The following is a 22,343-nucleotide window of genomic DNA, read 5'->3' on the forward strand; positions in this document are numbered from 1 at the left end:
AGGACAGCAGCAGAGATGTGGGTTAAGCCTGCCTAGCAGCTGCAAAAGCTTGTGAAGGGAGCCGTTTTCAAAGCACATGGAAGAGCACATGCAAGCTTTGAGTCTCACAGAGCATTCCCCACACCCCAGCACTTGTTGCACTTGCTCAGTCAGGTGCTGATCTCCAGCAAGGCTAATGACATTCTTCGCATCTGCTGCTGAAACTTCAGGTAGTGTTACACTTTATCCTACAAGATCACTTTTGAGGTGGAAGGCTGTGGCAGACAGTGTTGGTTACAGAGCAACTGACAGCCCAATCCACCCAGGGATTCATCCCAACCTTTCCATTGAGGCATAGCACAAGCGGTAAAAGTAAGCATTAAGCACAGATGATCTCCACCACGCCCTACACATGAGCAAGTTTCTTTTCCCTGCTCATATGGTCACAGACGAGGAAGATATCTAAGGGGACACAGAAATTACTTTTTAGCCAGGCATATACAGAATTTTTGTGTTAATCCTATTGTTTCCTGTAGGCTGGTGCTACTTAAGTTATATTGCCAGCAGCCATATAGCTAATTTGGTAGCATATTTGAGAAGAGCTAACCAGATATTCTGGTGGGAAGGAACTTGAGCACCCTCAGTTTGTCTTGGTATAAGCAAATATTCTTCTAGAGTTTTATCCAAGTTTCTTGCAGAGTCACTCGACAGCCAGCTGCACAGGCCACCTTTCACTTCTGAAGGCCTGTTACATGCACATGAGCATACAACTAAGGAGACAAGAAGTGGCTGTAGACAGATGTAGAGAGACAGTGCTGCATTACCCCCAGCACTGATACCCTCCCTTTGCCCACCTGCTATTCCACACCTTTAACTACCAGATCCACTCAGATTACAAAGGCAGCAATCTTTATTTTCCAACACATTAAAATTCTTACACTTAAAATACCCCCAAAACATAAAAGTTTTTAAAAAGTTTGAGAGTTCCAAATGTAAGTTCCTGATAAACAGAAGAAAGAGGGCAAACGACAAATCACAAGCAAGATGATGTTCAAATCCCCAGGCAGAAAATACTCTCTTCCCACCTTCCTTTGGCCTCTAACCTTTAAGTCCTTGTAATAACTGTGGTCTCCTGGGCCCCTCTGCACTGTAGCCTAGAATCCAGGCACCAGAGTGATTGTGCAAGCCAGAGGGGAAGTCCTGAAAAAAGCTCATTGGAACAAGTTGCAGCTCATGTATATGAGGGTGGCTCATCAAGTCTCATCCAACCCTCAATTAGGTGACACTGCTTTGCACAGAAGTGCAGCTTCATGTAACAACAGGGCTCTTCTCACTGTCACCCTTTGGGGAGGGAATGGAAACCTGGAAATCAGGCCCTGCATAACCTCTCTCGGTGGCTGGCAGTTTCATGAGATGGGGTGAGCAGTTCTCAGCCCACTACCCCGTTTCCCAAACATGCACTACCGCTATTCAACTCATACTGACTATGGGCTCAGCAGACTGCTCCACAAACTAAAGTTAACTTAACCCACCTAACAGGGAGAAAAAAGTAGTTGGGGGAAGCATTTTCTACCAGATGCAAGTTGCACCAGAAATAAGGAGGCAGTCACACAACTGGAGGGAAAGCAAGCCCTCTTCTCAACAGCAGTAAGCCATTGTATTGTATCTCAGTTGCTCACAAAATCTCAGTTTAGGCTGCAAGTTACTGAACTTGTTTGAGGCTCCCCATACCAAACATGTACTTTTAGCTAACACTTCAAACCTTACAGCACCAGGCTTTATTTGCCTTAGTGCTATGGGGAAACTGGCATTTTACTTCTTGAGAGGGATTTAACAGATGGAAAACAGCTCAAAGAGCAAGTGATCCAACTCAGAAAAGAAACCGAAGGCATTAATGATACACTCATCTCGACTCCTAACAAGCTGCACAGCACATTGCTGCAAGCAAGCATAAGCTGGCACATTTTATGTTCAAAGAGAACAAGGAGTAATGCCACACTGCAGTCAGAGCCTCTGAAACACAAACACAAGAAAAAGCAGAGCTGGATAGAAAAGAGGGCTTTATCTCCTCTGCCTCCTTACCCATTCCCACTGAGCCAAACGTCACAACCTCATGCAGTCAAGAGTTTCTGCACATCTCCACTCCCCAGCTACATTCCCAAGGGAAGCATTACCAAGAGTGCCACAGCAGTACTACAGACCTTGGTCTTTCTGACAATAGCCTACAACTTGCAACTCCAACCAATACAGTTACTCAACTACTAAGGTGTATTTAGACTCTGCTTCTCCAGGTACTCTGGTTAGTGGCCTCAACAGGAGTGGAAGGAAGAGGAAGGTAGGAATTCACTACAAGGTGAAACCATAAAAGAAGGAAACAGGAAAGAGGAACCCCGTCACACTGCAACTGTGAACTTGAAATGTCAGGTGGGGGTAGGGATTACAGCCAGAGGGTTCAAATCAGTTGTTGCTCTTACAGTAACTAGCCAGAGGCAAGTTACAATACTTGCCATTTCACAGGTATCCAAGTTAAACTGGCTGAAAAAAGAAGTGGGAGGTTAAGATACAGGAGAATGCTTTCTCTTTCTTCTACTAGATGGGCAGGAAACTGAAATAAAAAAAAAATCACTGCCAGCCTTTTAAAATAAGACTGTAGAAAATTTAAGTCTTGGAGGTGACCCTAGTGGTGCCAATAACACCAGCTCAAGGATGGTTCCAAATCAGGGGCCTAAACCAGAATTAGAAATAAAAGGGGGAAACATCCAACCATTCTCCTACATCCCCACGCTGGAGCTGCCTGCCCCACAGTGGGCTAGGGGAGGTAGCATTCCAGGCAGGTTTGACATCCATAACGTCCACATGCCCATCCAAGCCATTCTGGTGAGCAGATGGTTTATGAATTCCAAAGGAAACATTCTCAGTCACTTTCAAACTTGACAGAATTGACTTGGGTCGATATACTGCCCCCACGGTAGCTGCCTCGTTTTTTCTTTGTCTTCTCATGGCGGAAAGATTTGCCTTTAGTGAATTTCAGGACATTGTTAGCCTTCTCACCCCAGTCACCAGCTGCTCCTTTCTGTGAGGGATGAAGGGGGAGAGGAAAAAGAAATTCGGGTCAGTACCCAAGAGAGTAAAGGCAATGCTTTGCACTTCATCCTACCCAGCAAACACCAGTACATTAACACTGGAGCTGATACCACTCTCCCACACGCCTCCTGCCAGTGCTCACACACCTCCTAAGAGCACCTCCTGGTGGAAAAAGTTCCCACCAAAACGACTGCCTACAAGCACAGCAAGGCTGCTCCGCCGACCTGCATTTGCAGAGGCCGAGTGTTACCACCCTGGGCACTACCCAGCCCTACCTTTGCTTCAAATGAGTTATCAGCCACACGGGCATCCAGCTCAATTTCTTCTTCCCTTACGCGGCGGAATGGAGAGGCTGGCTGTTAAAGAGAAAGAAAATGAGATACAGTAAGCGCATACACTCACATGATATTCCCTTTAGTGAAAACCTCCTTCCCCTGCAAATATGGAGCCCTGTTCACACCACCTCAATCTTTAAGTGTTTCTCAGACTCGTAATTCTTTGCCTTCTGCAGATCAGGCAGCTCACAGATGCTCCTGTGCAAGCACATCCAATCAACCTTTGCCAATAGTATTACACACATACGTGCATTCCCTAGTGTTCTCCAGACACAGTTCGAGTGCTTGAGGAGGGAGGAAAAATACAAATAATCCTGTGGGCCCAGCCTCCCCCAAAACAAGCCTATTTGTTCAGGAAGCAGAGATGCCTCTCCCACCAGTCACCACAGTCCACCCTCACTCACCTGTTTCACCTTGGGAACTGTGTGTGGTGTTTTGGCTTTGATCTTTGCCTTTTTACTGCGTGGTGTCTCTGGCTCCTGAACATCTTCCCTCTTCTGTTTCTTCCTGATCATGCCTGTTAGATGTACAGCAGTAAAACTTCAAAGGGAGTAACTGCACTGTTGGGAAAGGTAGTGGCATCTCTCCCCCAGAATGCAAACCCAGTGCTGACACAGGTGTGAGGATCAGTCCCTGCATCACCCCACCCAGAAAACAGACACTAATAGCCATTCTGGGTCAGCAAGGGTTTTGCCATCCTATCCTAACAGGTAACTTTGTGGAATAGGGTACCTCTATATTAATGATTTAGTGCACTTGAACATTCTGTTGGTTAAAATTTGCCAGTTCTTGGAGTCACAGTATGCACTTGCACACATCACTAGTGCATTCAAAGTTGTTTTCCTCCTGGAGGGATAAAGATTGAGATTGTCCATTGGGGCACCATCTGTGGTGTCCCACTCAACACAGACAAGGTCCTCCAGCAGTCTGCCTTGCTGTCACTAACAATCTTGTGCATGCACAGGTGGCAACTGGCAACAACTGTACAGAAACATACTTCATGTTACCACGAATTCCATTGCCAGCAGATACGCAATACAGACAAAAAGGATCACACCAAATTAAAAACTAGCCCTTCCCTCTCAGTACTGGACCAGACGGCATAAGCTAATAGCACACAGAGATTAGACTGAATATTGCTTAAGAAAGGCTCCCATTCATGCTTAGCTCAGTAACATTGCCTGACAGACCCACTTCTCAGACTGCAGGTAATACCTCCATTGACTTTTCCAGTCTCTTCTTCAGAGCTGCTTTCACTGCTGCTGCTGCTGCTGCCACCAGCTGGCTTAGACTTCAGGTTGTTTGCTGCTGGTGTGGATGCTTTTGCTTTCTCTGTAGAGGCAGTGGTCTTAGAACTGTTCTGTGCTCCTTTCCCTGCCTTTTTGGGCTTCTCATCCTCTTCGCTGGAACTATCAGATGAGCTGCTACTACTTCTAGAAGCAGCTGCCTTCTTCCCCCCAGTTGCTTTTGCTGCCCCTGTAGATTTGGTGGCTGGTTTCACTGCTGGCTTCTTTTCCTCTTCACTGCTTGAGCTATCAGAGTCAGAAGTGCCTGCTTTGGGAGCTGGGGTAGAAGGTTTGGACACTGGCCTACCCACTTTGCCAGCTAGTTTAGCTGGAGTGCCTTTCTTCTTCTCATCCTCAGAGCTGCTGGAGCTGCTATCTGAATCAGAGCTACTTTGTGCTTTCTTTGTGGCAGCTTGTGACTTCTTTGTTGCAGGCATTGCTGCTTTAGTTGCGGGCTTCACAGGGGCCTTCTTGTCAGAGCTGTCAGAATCTAGAATGGAAAGGAAAAGAATAATCAAGGCTAAGCCCCATTCCTTCAACATGAAGCTAACATACAGATCCAATGTTGATACACAGTGCACTTCATCAGCTGCTTGAAACAACACTGCAATGGGTATTCCTGTCCAACTGCACTCTCATACCCTGCCTAGAAACACACAGGTCTGAGCAAGCACAACATGCATGCCTCACTCCACAATGTGGAAATTCTCCTTTTCTCCTACCCCAATACCTGAGCTGTCTGAGGAAGAACTGGAGTCTTTCTTTGCTTGTCCAGGCTTGACAGCTACTTTTGCTGGTTTGGAAGCATTCTTTATCACAGGTTGTTTAGCTGGGAGCTTACTCCCTACCTTCTTCTTGTCATCTTCAGAGCTAGAATCTAAACAAAAAAAGGATGCTCTTTAAGTTAATAAGCTTCTGGTGCAAGTTACTTTGGTAACAACATGTATATAACTCACAGGGAAGTGAAAAGCAAAATGGGTTGCGGCCCAAGGCTGAGTCACTACACAACTGGCAATAAGCAGCATCTGATGAACACTTGAATGGTCAGGGGACAGCACTCATCTTTCCACATATCATCTTTGTTGGGAGGAAGTGGAAACAAGCGGTTTAAGGTCTTCACTAATGCAAGCATAAGGAAGCAGATATTTGGAGAATAATGTAGGAGAAGAGGTACAGAATAAGGGACTGGAGAAAGTAGAGGTATCACCAAGAACAAACTCAGAGAGAAGAAACACCGAGAAAAGAAGCTACGTGGTAAAGATCAAAGAACAGGCAAGAAATTAGGAGACAAAATTGACAAAGCAGGGAAAGTGAGGCAACAACAGCGCAGTATCTCATTTTAGCTTTCTATTTCCTGTATCAGATATGTTTAGCAGCAGTCTGAGGATGGACTGGAGACTCCTGTGTACAAATATGCCTTTGTATTGTGTCACAGCAATCTGGAATGCTAAGCCTCATCTATTCCAACATTTCTGAACACTTTAATAAGTCATCAAAACCATGTCCATTTGTGAGAAACCAGGCAACAAAACCTTAAAACACAGAACTCCAGCCACTTGTTGAAGGTTCACACAGTCTAGTGCTAGCTGTCTACAGACAGACAGGCAGCTGCCACCCACAGTCCCTGCCATGGCACCAGAGATGTTGAGATATACAACAGCACCTTGAACTTGGGAGGGGAAATATAGCACACAGGGAACTTATATGCAAAATACAACATTGCAAACCTTAAAACTGATCAACAGAAGACACAAAGCACACTGCCCCCATTTCTAGGGTCACATTAGGAGAAAGCATATTTTGAGTCTATTTTTATTTTGGAAACTTCTCCCAAATACAATGGGGTAACAGAAACCAAAACTCTTAAGACATAGATCCTCAAAAAGTGTAACCATTAACTTTCCTGGAGAAACCTGATACACAAGATGCCCCACCCTTTCCATCCAGCAACATGCAGACCTTTCTGCACTTGCCAATGGTCTCATTGGTGTCTCATGGTCAGACTCCACTCTGCATAGCAGGCTGCTGTTTTTCACTTTCACATCTTGTTAGCTATGGAGACTGTAAAGCTTTCGAGCTCATAAGCTAAGGATCTCAGCAGATACACCGCTATACAGCAACCGCTATACAGCAACCTGGCCAATAAAAACATTAACACAAAACCCCAAAACTTTATTTCTTGAATTACCTGAGTCACTGTCAGAACTGGATTCAGCCTTCTTGGTAGTCACAGCTTTGTTTTGGGGACCAGGGATTTTTTTAGCTACCACTGCTTTGCCTGCAAAAGCAAGCTTAAAATTAACAGGCCACATCCACACCAAACCTTTGTCCCAAGATCCAAACCTTTCCAGATGTGAAAAAGCACCGTTCTCAGTGCACTAGCCATTCAGCCAGCACATCAGAAGCCAAGCAAGGACCTGGCCAGCTGCAGTAATGGGCCTCGCTTATTCCCGCTAAACTAGATCCTGTTGACTTTTCAAACCAACACGTACACTGCACACTGTTTGGATCCACAGGCTGTACACAGTGTTGTTTGGGACACCTCCAAATTACTCAGAAGCTTCCAGAGAAGCAAATGGCAACACAGACCCAAGTCAAACAGCTTTTTCAAGGAAACCAAGACATTGCCAAAACACTGGCCGCACCATGTAGTACTTCCTCTGCAGCCTCCTCTCCTCACAACATACCTGCTCCTCCCTTTGGGGGCACCTTCTCTGCCTCATCACTACTGTCTGAAGAGTCACTGCTCTCAGCCTTTTTTGCAGGAGCCTTGGCAAGGCCCTTCTTTGTCTGCGTAGCTTGAGGAGGTGGTACAGCACTGTACTGACCTATGAAGAGACACAGCATTCAGATGCCTGCATGATAATGCGAGCAGCACGAGATGTTTGTTGTAGTTAGAATAAAGCACTTCTGCTATTTGGTTCCATTTATTCCCCTCCTGTAGCTACAAAGATACTAGCTTATAATTTGGAAGGTTACACCCACCCCACTGCTACCTCCTGTTTCTACTGAGAGTTTAACTCTCCTCTTGGGGTTCAGCTGACCCAACCATCTCTGCAGAAGTTTTCTCTGCACTTTTAGAAGAATGGGAGCTTGTGTTGCCAAACTTTTTCAGAAAAAAGCCAAACAGAGATGTCAATTGTTGATTGCTTTCATTTACTGCCTTCTCAAATCCTCTGGTTAGAGGATCAGACTGAGTTTCAATGCTTGATTCTCCACGCAGATCAGCTCTCTCCTGGAATCCTAAAAGCACTATGAACAGAGGCCCATATAGCCCATCATCTGGATTGCAACTAAACAGCCCTGCATACTTCACAAAAAAACCTAAAAAAGCTTAAATTGCTGCAGTTGCAGAATAACCAAACCACTGGCAAATAAATTCTCAAATCCTGGCAGACAGGAAACCTGCAAGAAGAATGTACTTAAAGGCTACCCAAATAGAAGACATGCAGCAAACCAAGCAGAGTCTGTCACAATCTCTTTCACTCCCCATCCCTTGCTGAGGGAGGAGCTGAACTGTAAGCGTAGCCCCAACAGCACACATGAAAAGAGCTGCTGTATTTCTGGTTCACAATACCACCACCAGCACCACCTGGAACCTGTGTGCAGCAAGAGTTGCCTGTGCCCTGCACACGCTTCTCCCAGGACAGTGGGACCAGCAGAAAGCATCCTCCCATGTAGCAGCAATGGTATTAGTACTTACCAGACTTCGGCTTTTGTTTTGCAGGTGGCTTTTCATCCTCTGAGCTGTCAGATGAGTCCTCACTACTGGAACTTTCCTTGGCATGTTTGTTTTTCCCTGGACATGCTTGAGTGGCTGCAGGTTTCGGGAGAGGTGATTTCTTGGGAACAGCCTTATCACAAGAACAAAAGAAATACACATTAAAAAAAAAAGTTACAGAATCTTGTAGGGACAGCTGGACATGGATCTTATTTAACTCTAAGCCTCACTTAAGAGAGCAAATTTTGAAGACAAAGGAAGAAAGATTAATGAAGATTCTCAAATGCAAATTTTAGGAAACACATGAACATCATCTTTCTGGCCACTCTGCTGTTTTCTGCTGCCTGAATCCCTAATGAGGTGCTCCTCTGACTAAGGGGCCCAGCACTGACTGAAATAGTAGCAACTGCCACTTTATTAAAGACAACTATGATTATTTTTGTGTTGCAGAAAACATTTTTAAACACTCCCTAGTGGAAACCTCAAAATTACAGATAGCTAAGCACAAAAGAGTCATGCAAAAGTGAATATATAATGGAGACTACAATATGGTTATGACACAATGAGATGTTTTCCTGTAAAAGCAAGGAGCAGAGGAAGCAGTAAGGAGGTATTAGGGAAGAAAGCCAGCGCATGGAGAGGTGCTAGAACACATAATCCCACTGTATAAAGGAGAAGGGGGTATAAAAGCCACAAATGCCATGCTCAGCATCTGTGTAGTCTGTGCCTTTGTGTACACATTTCACAGTCCCTGCAAGACAGAGACACACCCAGTCTTACTAGACTTCTACAGCATTCACAAAGTTTTTCATGGTCTAATTTACCTTCTTCGGTGCAGCCTTTTCCTCATCAGAATCTTCACTACTGCTGCTACTGCTTGCTGCTTTTCCATTGACCACTTTGGTGGCCGCCTGGGCAGCTTTACTTCCTTTTGAGATAAGTAAAAAGAGACATTAGAAAATACACTATGGTAGATGAGGCGTAATTACATTCAGCATAAATTATCAGAGAGAAAAGAACCACAGGAAGCCAATAGGGCACACTAAGGCAGTACTGCAAAACTGTTGTTTTATCCTACTGCAAGCTTACAGAAAGTTTTCAGAAACCTGTCCATTCTAGCTCATCAGAAGTTCCAGGACTAAAGGCTAAGTAAAGATCTTCCCTGCTTTCTGAGGGGAAGACACTGGCAAAAGCACAACTTAAGCAGTTGAGATTGCTGATTACAGCTACTTATGCAAACAATACAGTATTTGGGACCAGATGTTTTATTCGCCATCAGTTCTACACCTCTTCCATGTCAGAAGCAGACTGGACTGGAATGCAAATGGCAGTGACAGCAGATTTTCAGACTGCTACGTCAATACATATGCCTTTGCATGTAGGTACAGTCCCCATCACTCCTCCCCTGGCTTTTTTGGTTTTGCACTTTGACTCATGGTACACAGTAAGAGGTACCTGATTTAGGTGTTGCTGGTTTTGGTGGCTGTTTCTTTGGTGCTTCTTCATCTGAGCTGCTTGAGTCAGAGCTGGAACTCTCTGCTTTCTTCTGAGGCTGGATTTTGGTTCCAGCTGGCTTCACCACGGGTTTTGCGCCTTTCTAAACAACAGTAGGGAAAACTGATTAGCCCTCGTAGCCATGAAAAGAAAAAAGAGGCTAATAAGTGGGACACATGTACAGAGAGTATAAACAGCTGTCTTTCACAAAGGTTACCATTTTGACTTGGAAACACCACTCTGCCTAATGGTTAGGGCCTGAAAATCCCTGGACAACAACTTTGCTCTGGGAAACCTCCCAGCAGCCCACGGGAGACTTCCTTTGCACCTCAGTCTCCAGTTCTGCCTCCTCAAAATGGGGCAGTTCTGGGGCTGGCACTGTTCTCTTCCTTCTCCAGATCACACTAGTTTGAAGACTGAAAATACTGACTAGGCAACTCTGGCTGGTCTCCTCTAGTGTACCCTCACATCATTCTTCCTCCCCTCCACTCCTCAAGACCATGACTGCAGCAAGAAAAAGGAAAGAGAAGATTCTCTTTTTATATATACACACAAATTTGATCTTTTTCTACATATATTTTAGCAATTGTAAATAAATCTTTCTCTGCAAAAAAAGTAAGCCCTGGCAATCTTAGGATAAAAGCAAGTAGCAGACCTGGATATGAAACAAAGTGGGTGCTGGACACAAAATTAATTTTTCATGGGACCAGTCCAAATGGCACACCGTCCACTACAGAAATGTCTTCTTACATTGCACCTGCAGCAGTCTAGGCACTTCATAGTTCAGGAAAAGTGAGCCCAATTTCAGAGAGAGTTCTGCTGGTCAAATTTGCTATTATCCATCACTCTCAAACACGCATTAAAGAGGCTAGAAAGAAAAGCTGACCTTTGCTGGCGGCTTCTCCTCCTCTGAGTCTGAATCATCACTGGAGTCCTCGCTGCTGCTCTCTGCCTTCTTGGCTGGACGAACTGCTTTTGCCTTGGGCACAGCTGCTGCTTTAGCTGCAAATAAGGGACAGCACACATTGATGATAAGTTAATTCACAACTTCCATGTACCTATGTTCTGCACTAGTGTGTATCAGGGCAAAAGGATATACTAAGGTTATCAAACCACGACTGAAGTTCATAACACTGACTTTGTTTCTTGGGCAGGGCACGGCAGAAGACTCCAAAATGGGTAGGCAAGAGCATAAAACCAATTCTAGATTTTATCTTTGTCACATACACATTTAAGTGCAGACTTCTATCACCAAAAAGGACACCCGACAAGGAAAGTGTCCCCACAAACTGAGATAACATTAACTGGGTCTGCACACCTTCCAGCTTACAAAAACCCGCTGAACAAGTGCGGACTTCCAAAGAGAACCACTGCAATGCTGTGTTAAGGTTCCAGACACTTTGCTCAACGTGTTTTAGCTAAATCTACTCCTTCCTGGTTACTGATTGCTTTTTAACAACATGGAGCAAAAGAAATAATTTTGCCTCAAGTTATATTTGCAACTGTCCTTACCAAACAAAAATCAAATCTAAGTTCAAATTCAGCTTTAGGATGGCTCAAGTTGAAGACCAGTTTTCTTTCTGTGTCTCTCCCTGTCTTCTACTCCTCTCCCACAAATCTACTGCTAGATACACACAAACTTGCATACACCGTGATTAAGGCAAGGCATAAGAACAATTCCAGATAAAAAGGGAAAAATACAGCTCACCACATACCAAAGTGCAGTGGAGGGATATATTTTTTGATTGCACTAGGACACAGGCTTGAAAGAAAGGAGGGTAGTAACCTCACACAAGCAGCAGGTGAGTAAGGATGCTTGGCATCTCTCTGGATCTTGAGGACACCATGTACAACTGCCCTGCATCAAACAGGTCAGAGCCCACCAATACAGAGGAGCCTGATAAATCCTACCCACGCAGGAGTGTTGTCAAATCACACGTATTTTAACAAATGTGAAAGGCCTTATAAAACCTGAATCAGTTTTCCTACAATAGCAAGATGAGAAACCATTCTTTAAAGCTCTCAGTGAAACTGAGAGTCCCTGGAAAACAGCAAACAAAAAAAATCATGAGCTAGCTACCTTCCATGAAGGGAGTACCAGCCCAATCTACATGCACTTGAAAGTCAGTTTCACTCAATATTTAAATCAACACATGATTCGAATGTGCTGAAGCAAGTGGGAGTAAACCTGCTGAGATATCCCATCAGTGAGTATTTGGAAAGCAGAATCTCAATATAGACAAGGTAATGAAGGCGCTACTTCAATAGCACCTTCAAAACTCAATACAGCCCAATGCCTTCACCAGTCTCAGCCAAAAGCGACAAACTAAATGGCTAAAACCTTCTAGCGGACACAAATCCTGATGTACTTAAATTATAACTGAATAAAGAGATCATCCTTAGCTAAAATGAACATACCTTACATGTCATGGGCAAAAGACCTGCCAGGAACAAGATCGGTGAATACAAACTCAGTCCTTGCTAGCTACTGAAGGACTCCAAATGAGCCACTGAAGCTGAGCTCTATATCTAGGTGAGGAGCCAATGTCAAACACAACTCTGGCCTGCCCTAGGGCCGCTCACAAACCCCACCTGGTTTCTTGGCTGGGGGCGTCTCGTCCTCCTCGCTGGAGCTGTCATCGCTGCTGGAGGACGGCTTCCTCTTCGCCCGGGGGCCGTTGGGAACGAGCTTTCTCTTCTTGGCCGCTGGAGACCTACAGAGAGAACGGCTGAACTGGGGACTACGAGGCGAGGGCCGGACGGCAGCTGGTGCCGGAGGGAGCCCGGCAGAGCCCGCCCCCCCCGCCCGGTAAGTGCGGCCCCGCCGCCGGAGGGGCACTTACTTCAGCCAGTAACTGAAGATGTCGAGGAGGGAGGCTGCGTTGGGGTCCTGCTCCTTCTAAACCAAGAGAGAGGCCGCGTCAGTCAGTCAATCAGTCAGTCCGTCCGTCCGCCCGCCGCCGCCCCCCCGCCCGCCCCGCTCACCGCCGCCGCCTCCCTGGCGAAGGCGCGCGCGGCGCCCTCGAAGCGGTTCTCGCGCAGGAAGGCGAGCACGAAGGGGAAGAGGTCGCTGGGCACCGCGCGCCACTCCGCCATGCTGCCCCGCCGCCACGTGCCGCCTGCGCGCACGCGCGCGCGGCGCCACGTACCGACGTGCGCGCGCACGCGCGCCGCTTCGCCCCCACCCTCCCCGCCATGCTGGCCGGGCTGTGAGGGGGCGCGGAGCTCCCCGGGCGCGGTACCGGGGAGGCGGGCCCCGGCGCGCAGGTCTCGGTGCTCGGCAGCGGCAGCCGGGAGGAGAGGCCTGCTGGCGGGGCGGGTGGGAAGGGCGCGCAGAGGTGGGACCCGCGAGGCACGGCCACCCTCCCGGCGTGAGGGGATTTGGAAAGGCCCCGCTCAGTGGCGGCGCGGGCGTCTGGGTGAAAGCAACAAGCGAGGCGGGAAGGCTGCTTGTGGTGCAAAGGCAGGCTTAGGGCCCGCAGCGGAGAGAAGGAGGAGGAGACCCCGGACAGTCTCTGCAAGGAAACTCGGCAGTGTGCCTATAATATTGGAGGAGGGAAGACTTCAGTCCACTTAAACCCCTTCCCCCCTCATCAGTCTGCTCCTAGTTGTAATCCATTTTAAATGTGATCACTGAAAGAAGAATGGCAGGGAGCAGAAGGAGCAGGGCTGCTCCATGGAGGAGAACAAACCTGTAGCTGTAGGCAACCTCGGTGCTGGCAGTGTCCTCACCAACAGGGTGCAGTACCACATAGCTTGAACATGGCAGGCAGAGCCAGAAGTTGACAAGATTCATCGGTAGTCCCAGGAAAGGTGAGCTATGAACCAGGCCTAGGTTCCACATGAGGAATCTATTCAGAAGTAAAGGGAGATGGTGCCAGAGGAAGGGCTAGGCTAAAAATAACACTGTAGGTCTAAAGGGACTGTCTATAAGACAGACCCAGAGAGGGACTTGGGGATAAGATTACTTACAACATAGTGTTTGAAGGGTATCAAGGAGGTAAAGTTAGAGATAAGGCTTGCAACAGGTACATCTACTAAATAGGATAGGCAAGCACTGAATCCCCAGGCCTGAGCTTAAATGGAGCTCCTGGGCCTATGGGCAAAGGGTGGGTGTGGAAGCCCCAGGTGAGGCTGATCAGGACAAGCATGGCCTCTTCGTGTACTCAGGACCCTGATAAGGAGAAGATTTCATTCAGCTGTTGTATATTGCCATGGCTTTAAATTAGTCATTTCTCCCTTGAAGTTTTTTCTTCTGTGAAGCTGAAGGTTTGCTTTGATGGATGCAGTGCTCTGTTCTCCTTGCCTTTGTGGTGGGGCTTTTTTTGATTCTCTTCAATGGAGTGTACTATAAAGCCTGCTGAGGGCAAAGGAAGAAGAGAGTCCTACACTGAAAGTCCTGAGTTAGGGCTGTCAGGGTCAAACAAGCAGTAGTAGGTAGGTAGTGTTATGCTCTTTGTTTTCCCTACCCAGCCCTCTGCTCTTAATCATCTCCAAATACTGCTGTGCTCTGCTGCGTGAGGGTTCTGTCCTTCTTGTGTGCAGTTAGGTAGTGCCTGCTGAACGCACCCTTGGGCGGGCTCTGTGCCCAGCAGAGCATACCTGCTGCTGGTGTCTCTGGAAGGTGCCACATTTGCACTGCTGGGGAAATGAAAGTAGCTCACATAGTGGTAGACTGTACTGTAAGATTCTGTCATTTTGCACAGGTGCTGTTGCCTGTAGTGTAGAAAAGGGACGTTCAGCTGAGGGCTTGTTAAATATGTGTGCTTTGTTTTCATATGCCCCTGATCTGGCCTGCCCCTGTTATATATGGAATAACTCGGGGCTGTGTTGCAGAGAGGAAACTGTTTCCAGGAACCAGTATTTCTCTCAGTTCTTGTAGCTTCCATCCACAGTAAGCTACAGCTGCAAGCTTCATCTGCAAAGCTCAGCACAAGTTCTGTGCTTTTGTCTGCATCGGAAAGGAAGAGATGCAGGCATTGCTGGCAAACTCTCCTTATTTTAAGTCCTGCTGTCTGAAGTAACTGCTGTGAGGAACCAGGGAAATTACTGGCTGTGTTTGCTTCACTGGCTCACTTTGCTTCTCGCCTGGTTAGTAAGCATCTCCCTCTCCTGCCAGGCCTTTGCGAGTTAGGTCTGTTCCCAGATGCTGTGTGACTGCTGCTCTTCAGAGGTGTGTGGCTGTCTAGGTGTGTTCCCGTGCATTGTGCCTGCAACTGCCAGATGACCTGGCAGGGCAGTAACCATGCAAGGAAAGCTATTTTGTTCTTGTGTTCCCAAGGCAGTAGTGGGCGATCCTGGGATCTAAAAAGCAAGCAAATTCAACTAATTTATGCTACTGCTTGTGAATTCCTTTGCTCCCCTCACCTACTCCTTAGGTCTTCTCAGTCCTTCCCCTTGGCTGGCATCTCTTTCGTTAAGGCTGCAGAGAGCTATTCACCTCAGAAGAGAGCATTCCTGTGAGAGGTCTCCGCTCTTCCCACTCTCTTCATGGCCAAGAAAAAGTGAAGAGAGATGGCATGGGTATTCAGACACTTACTGAGTCCTTTCCTTGTTACCCCTCAAAAGTACCTAGCAAAAAAGCAATGGCTCCAGAAAGAGCAATCTAGTCCTTGTCTTTGGACAGGTCTAAGACAGACCCTTGAGAATAACGCTGCAAATGCAACTGTGTTCTCATGGTGCAGTGACTTGAAGGGAGGAAGGTTAAGACTTGTACGGTCAATTTTGGGCAAGGGAGGATGAAAAGCTCCTTCTCTTTCCTCATTTTGTTCTTAATTCATTACAAGCTGTGTAACTCTTTCCCTTAGGCCAGCCTAATGTTCTGGGGTGTGAACGGGCTTTTGCCTGAATTTGTCACCTGAGTTTTTAGGTGGAGGTTGCTGTAAAGGTTGCTGAAATAACATGCTAGCAGTTGTTTTACATAAGCTCCTTTGGGGAGGCACATTAAGTTCATTTTAGTGACTTAGGAAGTTTAAACCCTAAAGAGGTTTCCCGTGGGCTCTGCATTGATTAAATAAAACACATAGCATCCTAAGTGACACTGATACATATGGAGAACCATATGGAACCCATGGGTTCCTACAAAGCAGGAAGCTGACTCTGCTAGCCCTTCGTATGATACCGCAAGGCTTTAAAGAGAGAAAGAATTTAAAAGCTAGTTCCAAGGAGCATGTTGAAATCCTCATCTAACATCAGAGAGATGATTTTGGTTTTAACTTTTTATTCTGGAAGTTAGAAGATAAACAGCTTTACAAGGGAAATAATGTGGAACAGTCTTTATAATGTCATATACATGGTTATCCATCTGTTTTACTAGTTCTTAATATATGCGTATTATTCCATAATAGTCAAAGAATTTGGCTAGAGACTCTAGTTTCCAACAAGTACATTTTTGTCCCTCACAGAAATCCCAGGTAGATTCTGTATTTGCACACTTCTCCAGTGCCCAGGTGTTCTTTACTCTATTGCACATTTTCAGGATGATTCAGACGAGGAAGTGCTGGTTTCTGCTCTGCATGCCTGGAGTTTCTCGTAAGGCTGTATCATCAGGAAGTATTTTTTATCCTAGTACTTTCTTATTGTGGGAGCAAACACTCTGTTTTTGAAAGACAGGCTGTGGCACACAGTTTGTAAGCTTCAAGTACATTTTGGGTAAAGAAAGATTTGGAGGTAACAGAAGAGTTTGACCAACTTCTAAGATAGAGTTGATTAGTAGGAAACAGTTGGTTCCTTATTGTTTGTAACCAGCTCTGTTCTAACATTAGTGTTTGTGACATGAAGTAGGCTGCACACAGAATGTCCTCTGACTGCTTGGGAGTGACTGTCTTGATGGGGAAGCCAGAGTGCAAGGCATCTGCTTTTGCTTTGCTGAAGTGCATCAATGAAAGACTTCACTGGTTCTCAGCAAAGAAATGTTTCTGAATGCAAATCAGTGCACATGGTTTTTCCAAGTTTGCAAAGGAATAGACTGAGTTATTTAGGCAGAATCTGTTGCTTTGTCTTCAGCAAGAAAATTAAATTGAGTCCTACTCTCTGAACTCCAACAATGTCCTTCCACTGGTTATTTTCTCTATACTCAAACATGAGCATAGTCATATGGAATCTGGTAAATCTAAGTTAAAAGACAGCACTCTCTAGAGGAAAACACAGAACATCAAGCTGCTTCATTCTACATGGAACAACCTGTTTTTCCCCTAGGAAAAAATGAAACTCCGTGCTCATAGGAGACAGAAGTCAAAGCCTGAGTTAGGGGTGTGCATAAAGCAGGTCTCGCTTGTTCTCTTCGACAACCGTTACTCTAAGTTTCTCGTGACTAAGGACATGGAGTTTCTGTATCACCATAACGCACAACCTTTCCTCGTTGTGTCGCCGTTTCCTCGGCCACCTATGGAATATACGATTGGAGCCAGCTGGAAAGGGGGAATTCCCCTCCTACGGCAGGAGAATCCCGCCGTCTACCTAGAAGGTGGTGCACCGCCGGCCTGAGCGGAGCCGAAGGCAGCCGCCGGGCGGGAGCCGCCCTGTGCCCGGCTCTGCAGGGGGCGTCGCGGGCCGCCCTCCGCTGCCGAGCCCCCTCCCGCCCCGGCCGGGCGGGAGGCGGGGCCGGGCGGCGGGACGGAGCGCCCGGCCGGGGTCGAGGAAGTGGACGGGACGGGACGCGCCGCTCCGCCGGCGATGTGAGGGAAGGGCAGCGGCCCCTTCCCCGCCAGCCCCGGACCATGGCGGCCCCCGGTAAGTGCCGCGGCTGCTCGCCCCGGGAGGCGAGGGGAGCGGCGGGGTTTCTCCGCCCGGCCGTGCTGCGCGGCTGGGGCGGCGGGGCCGGGCGGGCGCTGCTCCCCGGTCTGCCCCGCCGAGGCGAGGCTCTCCGCGGCAGCCCAGGCCGCGAGCGAGCTGTCCCGCGCGTTGGCGCCGGTAAGCGGGGAGGCAGCGGAGCGCGGCGCGCTGCCCGCGGCTCCCTGCCCGCTCCCGCCTGCGGGGCGGTGCTGCTGCGCGGCTCTGCTCGCCCCTGGCGCTCCGCTGCTGGGGAAGGGGGAAGCAGAGTCCCCTCCCCGAGTTCAGGGGAGCCCCGGGGCTCTTCGGAGCAGCGGTGGCTCCTTTGTTCACAGCCAGGTTGCTGCGGTTTCTACCTTATCTTGCTTCACTTGGCTTGAGCTCCGGGCAGGTGCTGGCAGAGCTCTCCTGTGTCTTGAGTGCACTTCGGGTTGGCAGCTCAGCTAGCTCTGAGGGAGGGTATTCTGTAGAGGAATCTGCGCCTGCTCAGCCTTTACCACCTAGATGTTTTTCTGTGATGTTTGGTAGAAAAGTCAATTCTCCCTAAATGCTGCTTTTGCATAGTTCCTTTTTGGGGTATGACTTCATGCCCCTTGCCACAGTGGCACAGGATCACAAACAAAGTGAGCTAGGTTGCCATCAATGAAAATGTTTTAGCTAACGTGCAGGTAAAACTGGTTAGAATAAAGCTGTGAACTCCAGGGGGAGAGGGGTTTAGCCTATATTGTGTAAGTCTTGCTAGTGCCCAATTTGCAAGTTCCCCTCCCTGCAGGGAAGTGTATGTGTTTTATCTAAAAAAGGAAAAACGTGCCATTCTCAGGGTGTGAAGTAACGTTAGTGTTTCACTGACGCATATCTCCTGGTGATGTAAAAATAAACTAAACGGAGGCCTCAGGAGACTTGTGGGCAAAACTACTTTTCTCCTTATAAACAGAAGGTGATTTCACAGAGACTCTTAAAAGTAGAACAGCTTTAGGTTCGCATATCATAATGCAAATCTTCTGTTCCTATCGCTGAAGTTTGGTTTGCAAAACTTTTATCTACTTTGATTCTGCTATTTCCTCTTGCTTGTTTGCAACACTTTATTTAAAGCAAAGGTTTTCTATTCCAGTCAAAGTGAGAGGTCTTGCTAGGATGTTAATAATTATTGCATGTGATCACTATTACGTTGTTATGCATTCCAGCTGGGCAAAGAATGCATTCATTTCCTCATACATCACTTAAATACACACACTTCAGATACTGAAATATGAAAGGTGCTGAGGACTTCTGTTAATGGCCCACCAGCAGCTTCTAATGCCTCTTGGAAGCGCGCTCTCTTTTAAGAATTTGATTATTAAGACACCTTTGGTTGGGTTTCATTTATACCATGGGCAATTTTCTTTCATAGGAAGTGAATCCGCCTCTATCAAGGATTGATATTTTGGACTGCCGTATTCATGTATCCTCCATACACATGAATCCCAAAGCAAACTGAGAACAGGCTACGTAGCACTTTTTCATTTAGTCAGAATTTGAGGTGGATTTGATCTAGCAGATGAAAATAGATTGGCTTGCCACTGCATATGATCATCTAAGTTGGAGTAAAGGATTTGTCTGTCAATTTTTTACCTGGTCTGTGGACAATGAGAAGTCATGGTCTGCTTAGGAGAGGGATGTGAAAGATGACGCAGAAAAGCTGTGTATTATTAGAGGCCCTGAATTTTCTCCATGGGACCCACAAGTACAGTGGAAAACTATGATCTGTAAATTGAAAAAGGTCAAACCTTTTGGCTTGTAGAATGAAATAATAGGTAATAACAGTTGATGACATCTGATTCAAATTTGGGAAGTGTTAAGTGGGCAAGATGTAGTCTTACCCAGAGCTGATATGCCAGCTTCCCACAGTATTCTTTAGCTATTTCGGTGGTAAGCAGAACCTTACGATATGGCCATAAACCACTATCCCATGTTTGCTCTGAACTCAAAGATTGTCACCTCGCTACTCCCAAACATGGTCCAAAGATGAGCCTGATTTGTTTGCTTCTCAGAGAGGACTATGAAGGCATGATATAGTCTATCACTATAGGATACTTTTATTCTCTTGCCATGGGTCTTCTGTGATTTTGATGGAGTTACTTCATCTCCTTCCATTCTGTGTGCAGTTTATAAGCTAGGGAAAGCTTTGTATCATGTTCTGTCTCTGTGCTATTTAGTCTGTGGGCCTTCCACCTCAATTAGAGGTCTTACAGTACTAGTTTGTAATCTCATCAGTCTTTTGTCATTGCTGTATAATGGAGTGTGCAAGTTAGCACTGAAGAGGCAGTTACAGCTGGAAAGGAGTCCAAAGGTTATGGTTTATCATTGCAAACTGCAACAGAACTGTGCCTGGATATTTTTCTATGAAATAAACAAACATGCCCTGCAATATTGTCAATAGTGCTGACATTTTGTGAACAGAAGCGAAAGTCACTTTTACACCCTAAGTTTAGGAATGCAGAAACAAGGTATTGTTAAAATTTAAACTAGATTACACTTGAGAGCATGAAAGATTTTTTAAACGGTTGGCACGAATCTTTCTTCATCTTGCTATTGCATATACTGTTCATATCTTTCTTACTTGAATTGAAGGCTTCCTTGTGTGCGTTTTTCCAAAACCAGCCTGTCAAACACATTGTCAAAGCATCCATCTAAGGTCAGAGTTTAAAGAAATAAAATGCTTGATGTTCACCTAGGGATTTCCTTGTATGTGTACAATAGGCAGAGCATACATTGTGCTTTGAAGCGTGCTCTGTGAGTTTTTCTGTAACTGATGTGTGAAGAGTTGTGGGAAAACCTCCCCGAAACATTCTGTATTCTCCATTTATTACACTTTTCCCTGAGGACTGGACAGTAGTTGGTGCTGCAAAGGGAGGTATTTGGTTAGACAAATAATAGCATGATCCAGGAAAGCGAGTCCTGTGTCATCCTTCTTTTAAAAGGGGATGTTGCAATTGAAACTATTTCTAGATTTTTGTTTTCTTTGAAACAATCCCGTTGCTGGCTTAAGCTTGTTTAGCTCTTCAAGACCCACTTCCAGTATTTTTGCTTATGAACATAGAGAGTTTCCTTGGCTCTAAATGTGGAGTCAGTAATTTTATTTCTCAGTTCTCCTTTTAAAAGCATTGTTCCTCAGTTTATCCTAGAAGTGTAAAAGGCTATCGGAGTTGAGGTGAGAGCTGGCACAGCTCTGTTAAGGGGAATGGCGTGCTGGTAGAGCAGTACTATCTAGGGAATCAATACCTTTCCTAAACACTAGGTGAAGTTCCTTCCTACTGGGTGCAGAGGCTACACTGCTCTGGGTGGTGTTGTCTCTGGGGATATAAATGCTGGCAGAGAGCTTGCAGAGAGTCTGTCAAGTTTGCATCTTTTGCCTACATCTCGGAGAAGGGAGGCTTCTCGGATACTTAGTGCCCCTACAGTGCAATGCATGTTTAAAATCAATGGCTCCCCCACCCTGTGTCCTCTCCAAGCACAGCTGCTTCCTTTCATTGAAAGGCTGGAGAGGGGCCTGTTTGCCAGCAGGTTTAGTTGTGGAAGCTCTGCCTTTTTTAAAAATGCATGGTAGGGTTAGGTGTCCCATTTTACAGAATGTTAAAATGCCCTGGAGGCCACTGTTGCTTTTCCCGGAGTCTGGAGGTGGGACTTCTCCCAGAGAGCACCAAGGTAGGACTTTAGGAGCCCTGGGCACACCTCACACAGTCACTGCGTTGTCTCCCCATCAGATGAGGTCAGGCTCAGCTGGCTGTGCTGCAGTGTGTGGGCTCTGTTCTCAGCAGATAGTTGTGCTGCCCTTTCCCACTGTGCTGCATGTAAATCAACACGTGGCGCTGAAGCAGAAGTCTCTGGTACTCCTTCCTTTCTAGAATAAAACAACTGACCTCCTTAATTCTGCTTGGTTTTCCTGTTTCTGCTCATGTGATTCTGTCATCTTTGTCAGGTGGTGTTCAGCCAGAAGCAATATTTTGGCGATAGTGGTGTTCTCACTGGTGTGAAAGCCATCTTTTTTCACAGCAGTTCTGCACTCTTAGCTTAAAGTTCCCAAGGCTTTGGGTCTGTTTGTCTGCTTTATGAGTTTGCTGGATTCACTCCATTGAGAATGCTGTCTCCTACAAGCCTCCATCTGGGGTTCAGGAGCTGTATTCACACAGAAACATGCAGCCGTCCTAGTGAATACTGCTGAACTGCTGTATCCGTGTTCTCCATAGCTAGGACATCATCCTTTCACCGCTAGAGACTTTCCATTTATGCAGGTAACCGTAATGCTATTGGGTGAGCACAGAGCACATCTCCACGCTTTACCTCTCAACTGTACCACTTCTGCTCAACTACAATTTAAAGTTGATAATCGTATGGTTTAGAGCTGGGATACTGTAGCCTAGGCATCATTTCAGCCTTCATTTCTTAATGAAGGTTCTGGGGAACGTGGCAGAACGGAGTCTTTGGAGGCTGTTCAATTTTGGTTGAATTTTAATAAGGTGACTGCAAAACTGTCGTCTTCAATTCTGGTAAATTCACACTCTGCAGATGCTCTTTTTGGCATGCCAAATTTTAGGCATTGCCTTCTACTTTAATTAGAAAAATCTGCCTTTGCTTGCTTCTGGATTGAGATGCATTGGAAATGTTGACACTTTTAAAGAGTCAAACTGGAATTAG

The 22,343-nt window shown here is 46.4% G+C and overlaps 2 protein-coding genes across 2 annotated transcripts in view; one reads left to right on the forward strand and one right to left on the reverse strand.

Moving 5' to 3' along the window:
• Positions 1-877: 877 nt before the first annotated feature.
• NOLC1 (nucleolar and coiled-body phosphoprotein 1) lies at positions 878-12,995 on the reverse strand. The gene is made up of 14 exons (XM_050899387.1): positions 12,885-12,995; positions 12,743-12,798; positions 12,492-12,613; positions 10,786-10,901; positions 9,861-10,002; positions 9,230-9,333; positions 8,388-8,538; positions 7,372-7,512; positions 6,873-6,962; positions 5,415-5,561; positions 4,614-5,174; positions 3,803-3,915; positions 3,339-3,419; positions 878-3,052 (listed from the first exon to the last, which is right to left on the reverse strand). The coding sequence occupies exons 1-14, from the start codon at positions 12,993-12,995 to the stop codon at positions 2,894-2,896; spliced, it is 2,094 nt and encodes a 697-aa protein (XP_050755344.1). The 3' UTR covers positions 878-2,893.
• A 3,985-nt stretch (positions 12,996-16,980) lies between these two features.
• The window catches only part of PIK3AP1 (phosphoinositide-3-kinase adaptor protein 1), a 45,615-nt gene continuing 40,252 nt past the window's right edge, over positions 16,981-22,343 (forward strand). The window contains exons 1-2 of the mRNA XM_050899143.1: positions 16,981-17,004; positions 17,438-17,630. Coding sequence (XP_050755100.1) covers positions 16,981-17,004; positions 17,438-17,630 — 217 coding nt within the window. The remainder of the gene's footprint in view (positions 17,005-17,437; positions 17,631-22,343) is intronic.

This window comes from Gymnogyps californianus, chromosome 6, assembly GCF_018139145.2.
Source record: "Gymnogyps californianus isolate 813 chromosome 6, ASM1813914v2, whole genome shotgun sequence".
NCBI lineage: Eukaryota > Metazoa > Chordata > Aves > Accipitriformes > Cathartidae > Gymnogyps > Gymnogyps californianus.

Coding starts and splice junctions, on each gene's coding strand:
- NOLC1 (XM_050899387.1), bottom strand. CDS start 12,995: ATGGCGGAGTGGCGCGCGGTGCCCAGCGACCTCTTCCCCTTCGTGCTC. Junction 3,916..4,613: donor GACTGGAAAAGTCAATGGAG/GTATTACCTGCA, acceptor TACATCTAACAG/GCATGATCAGGAAGAAACAG. Junction 3,053..3,338: donor ATAACTCATTTGAAGCAAAG/GTAGGGCTGGGT, acceptor CATCCCTCACAG/AAAGGAGCAGCTGGTGACTG.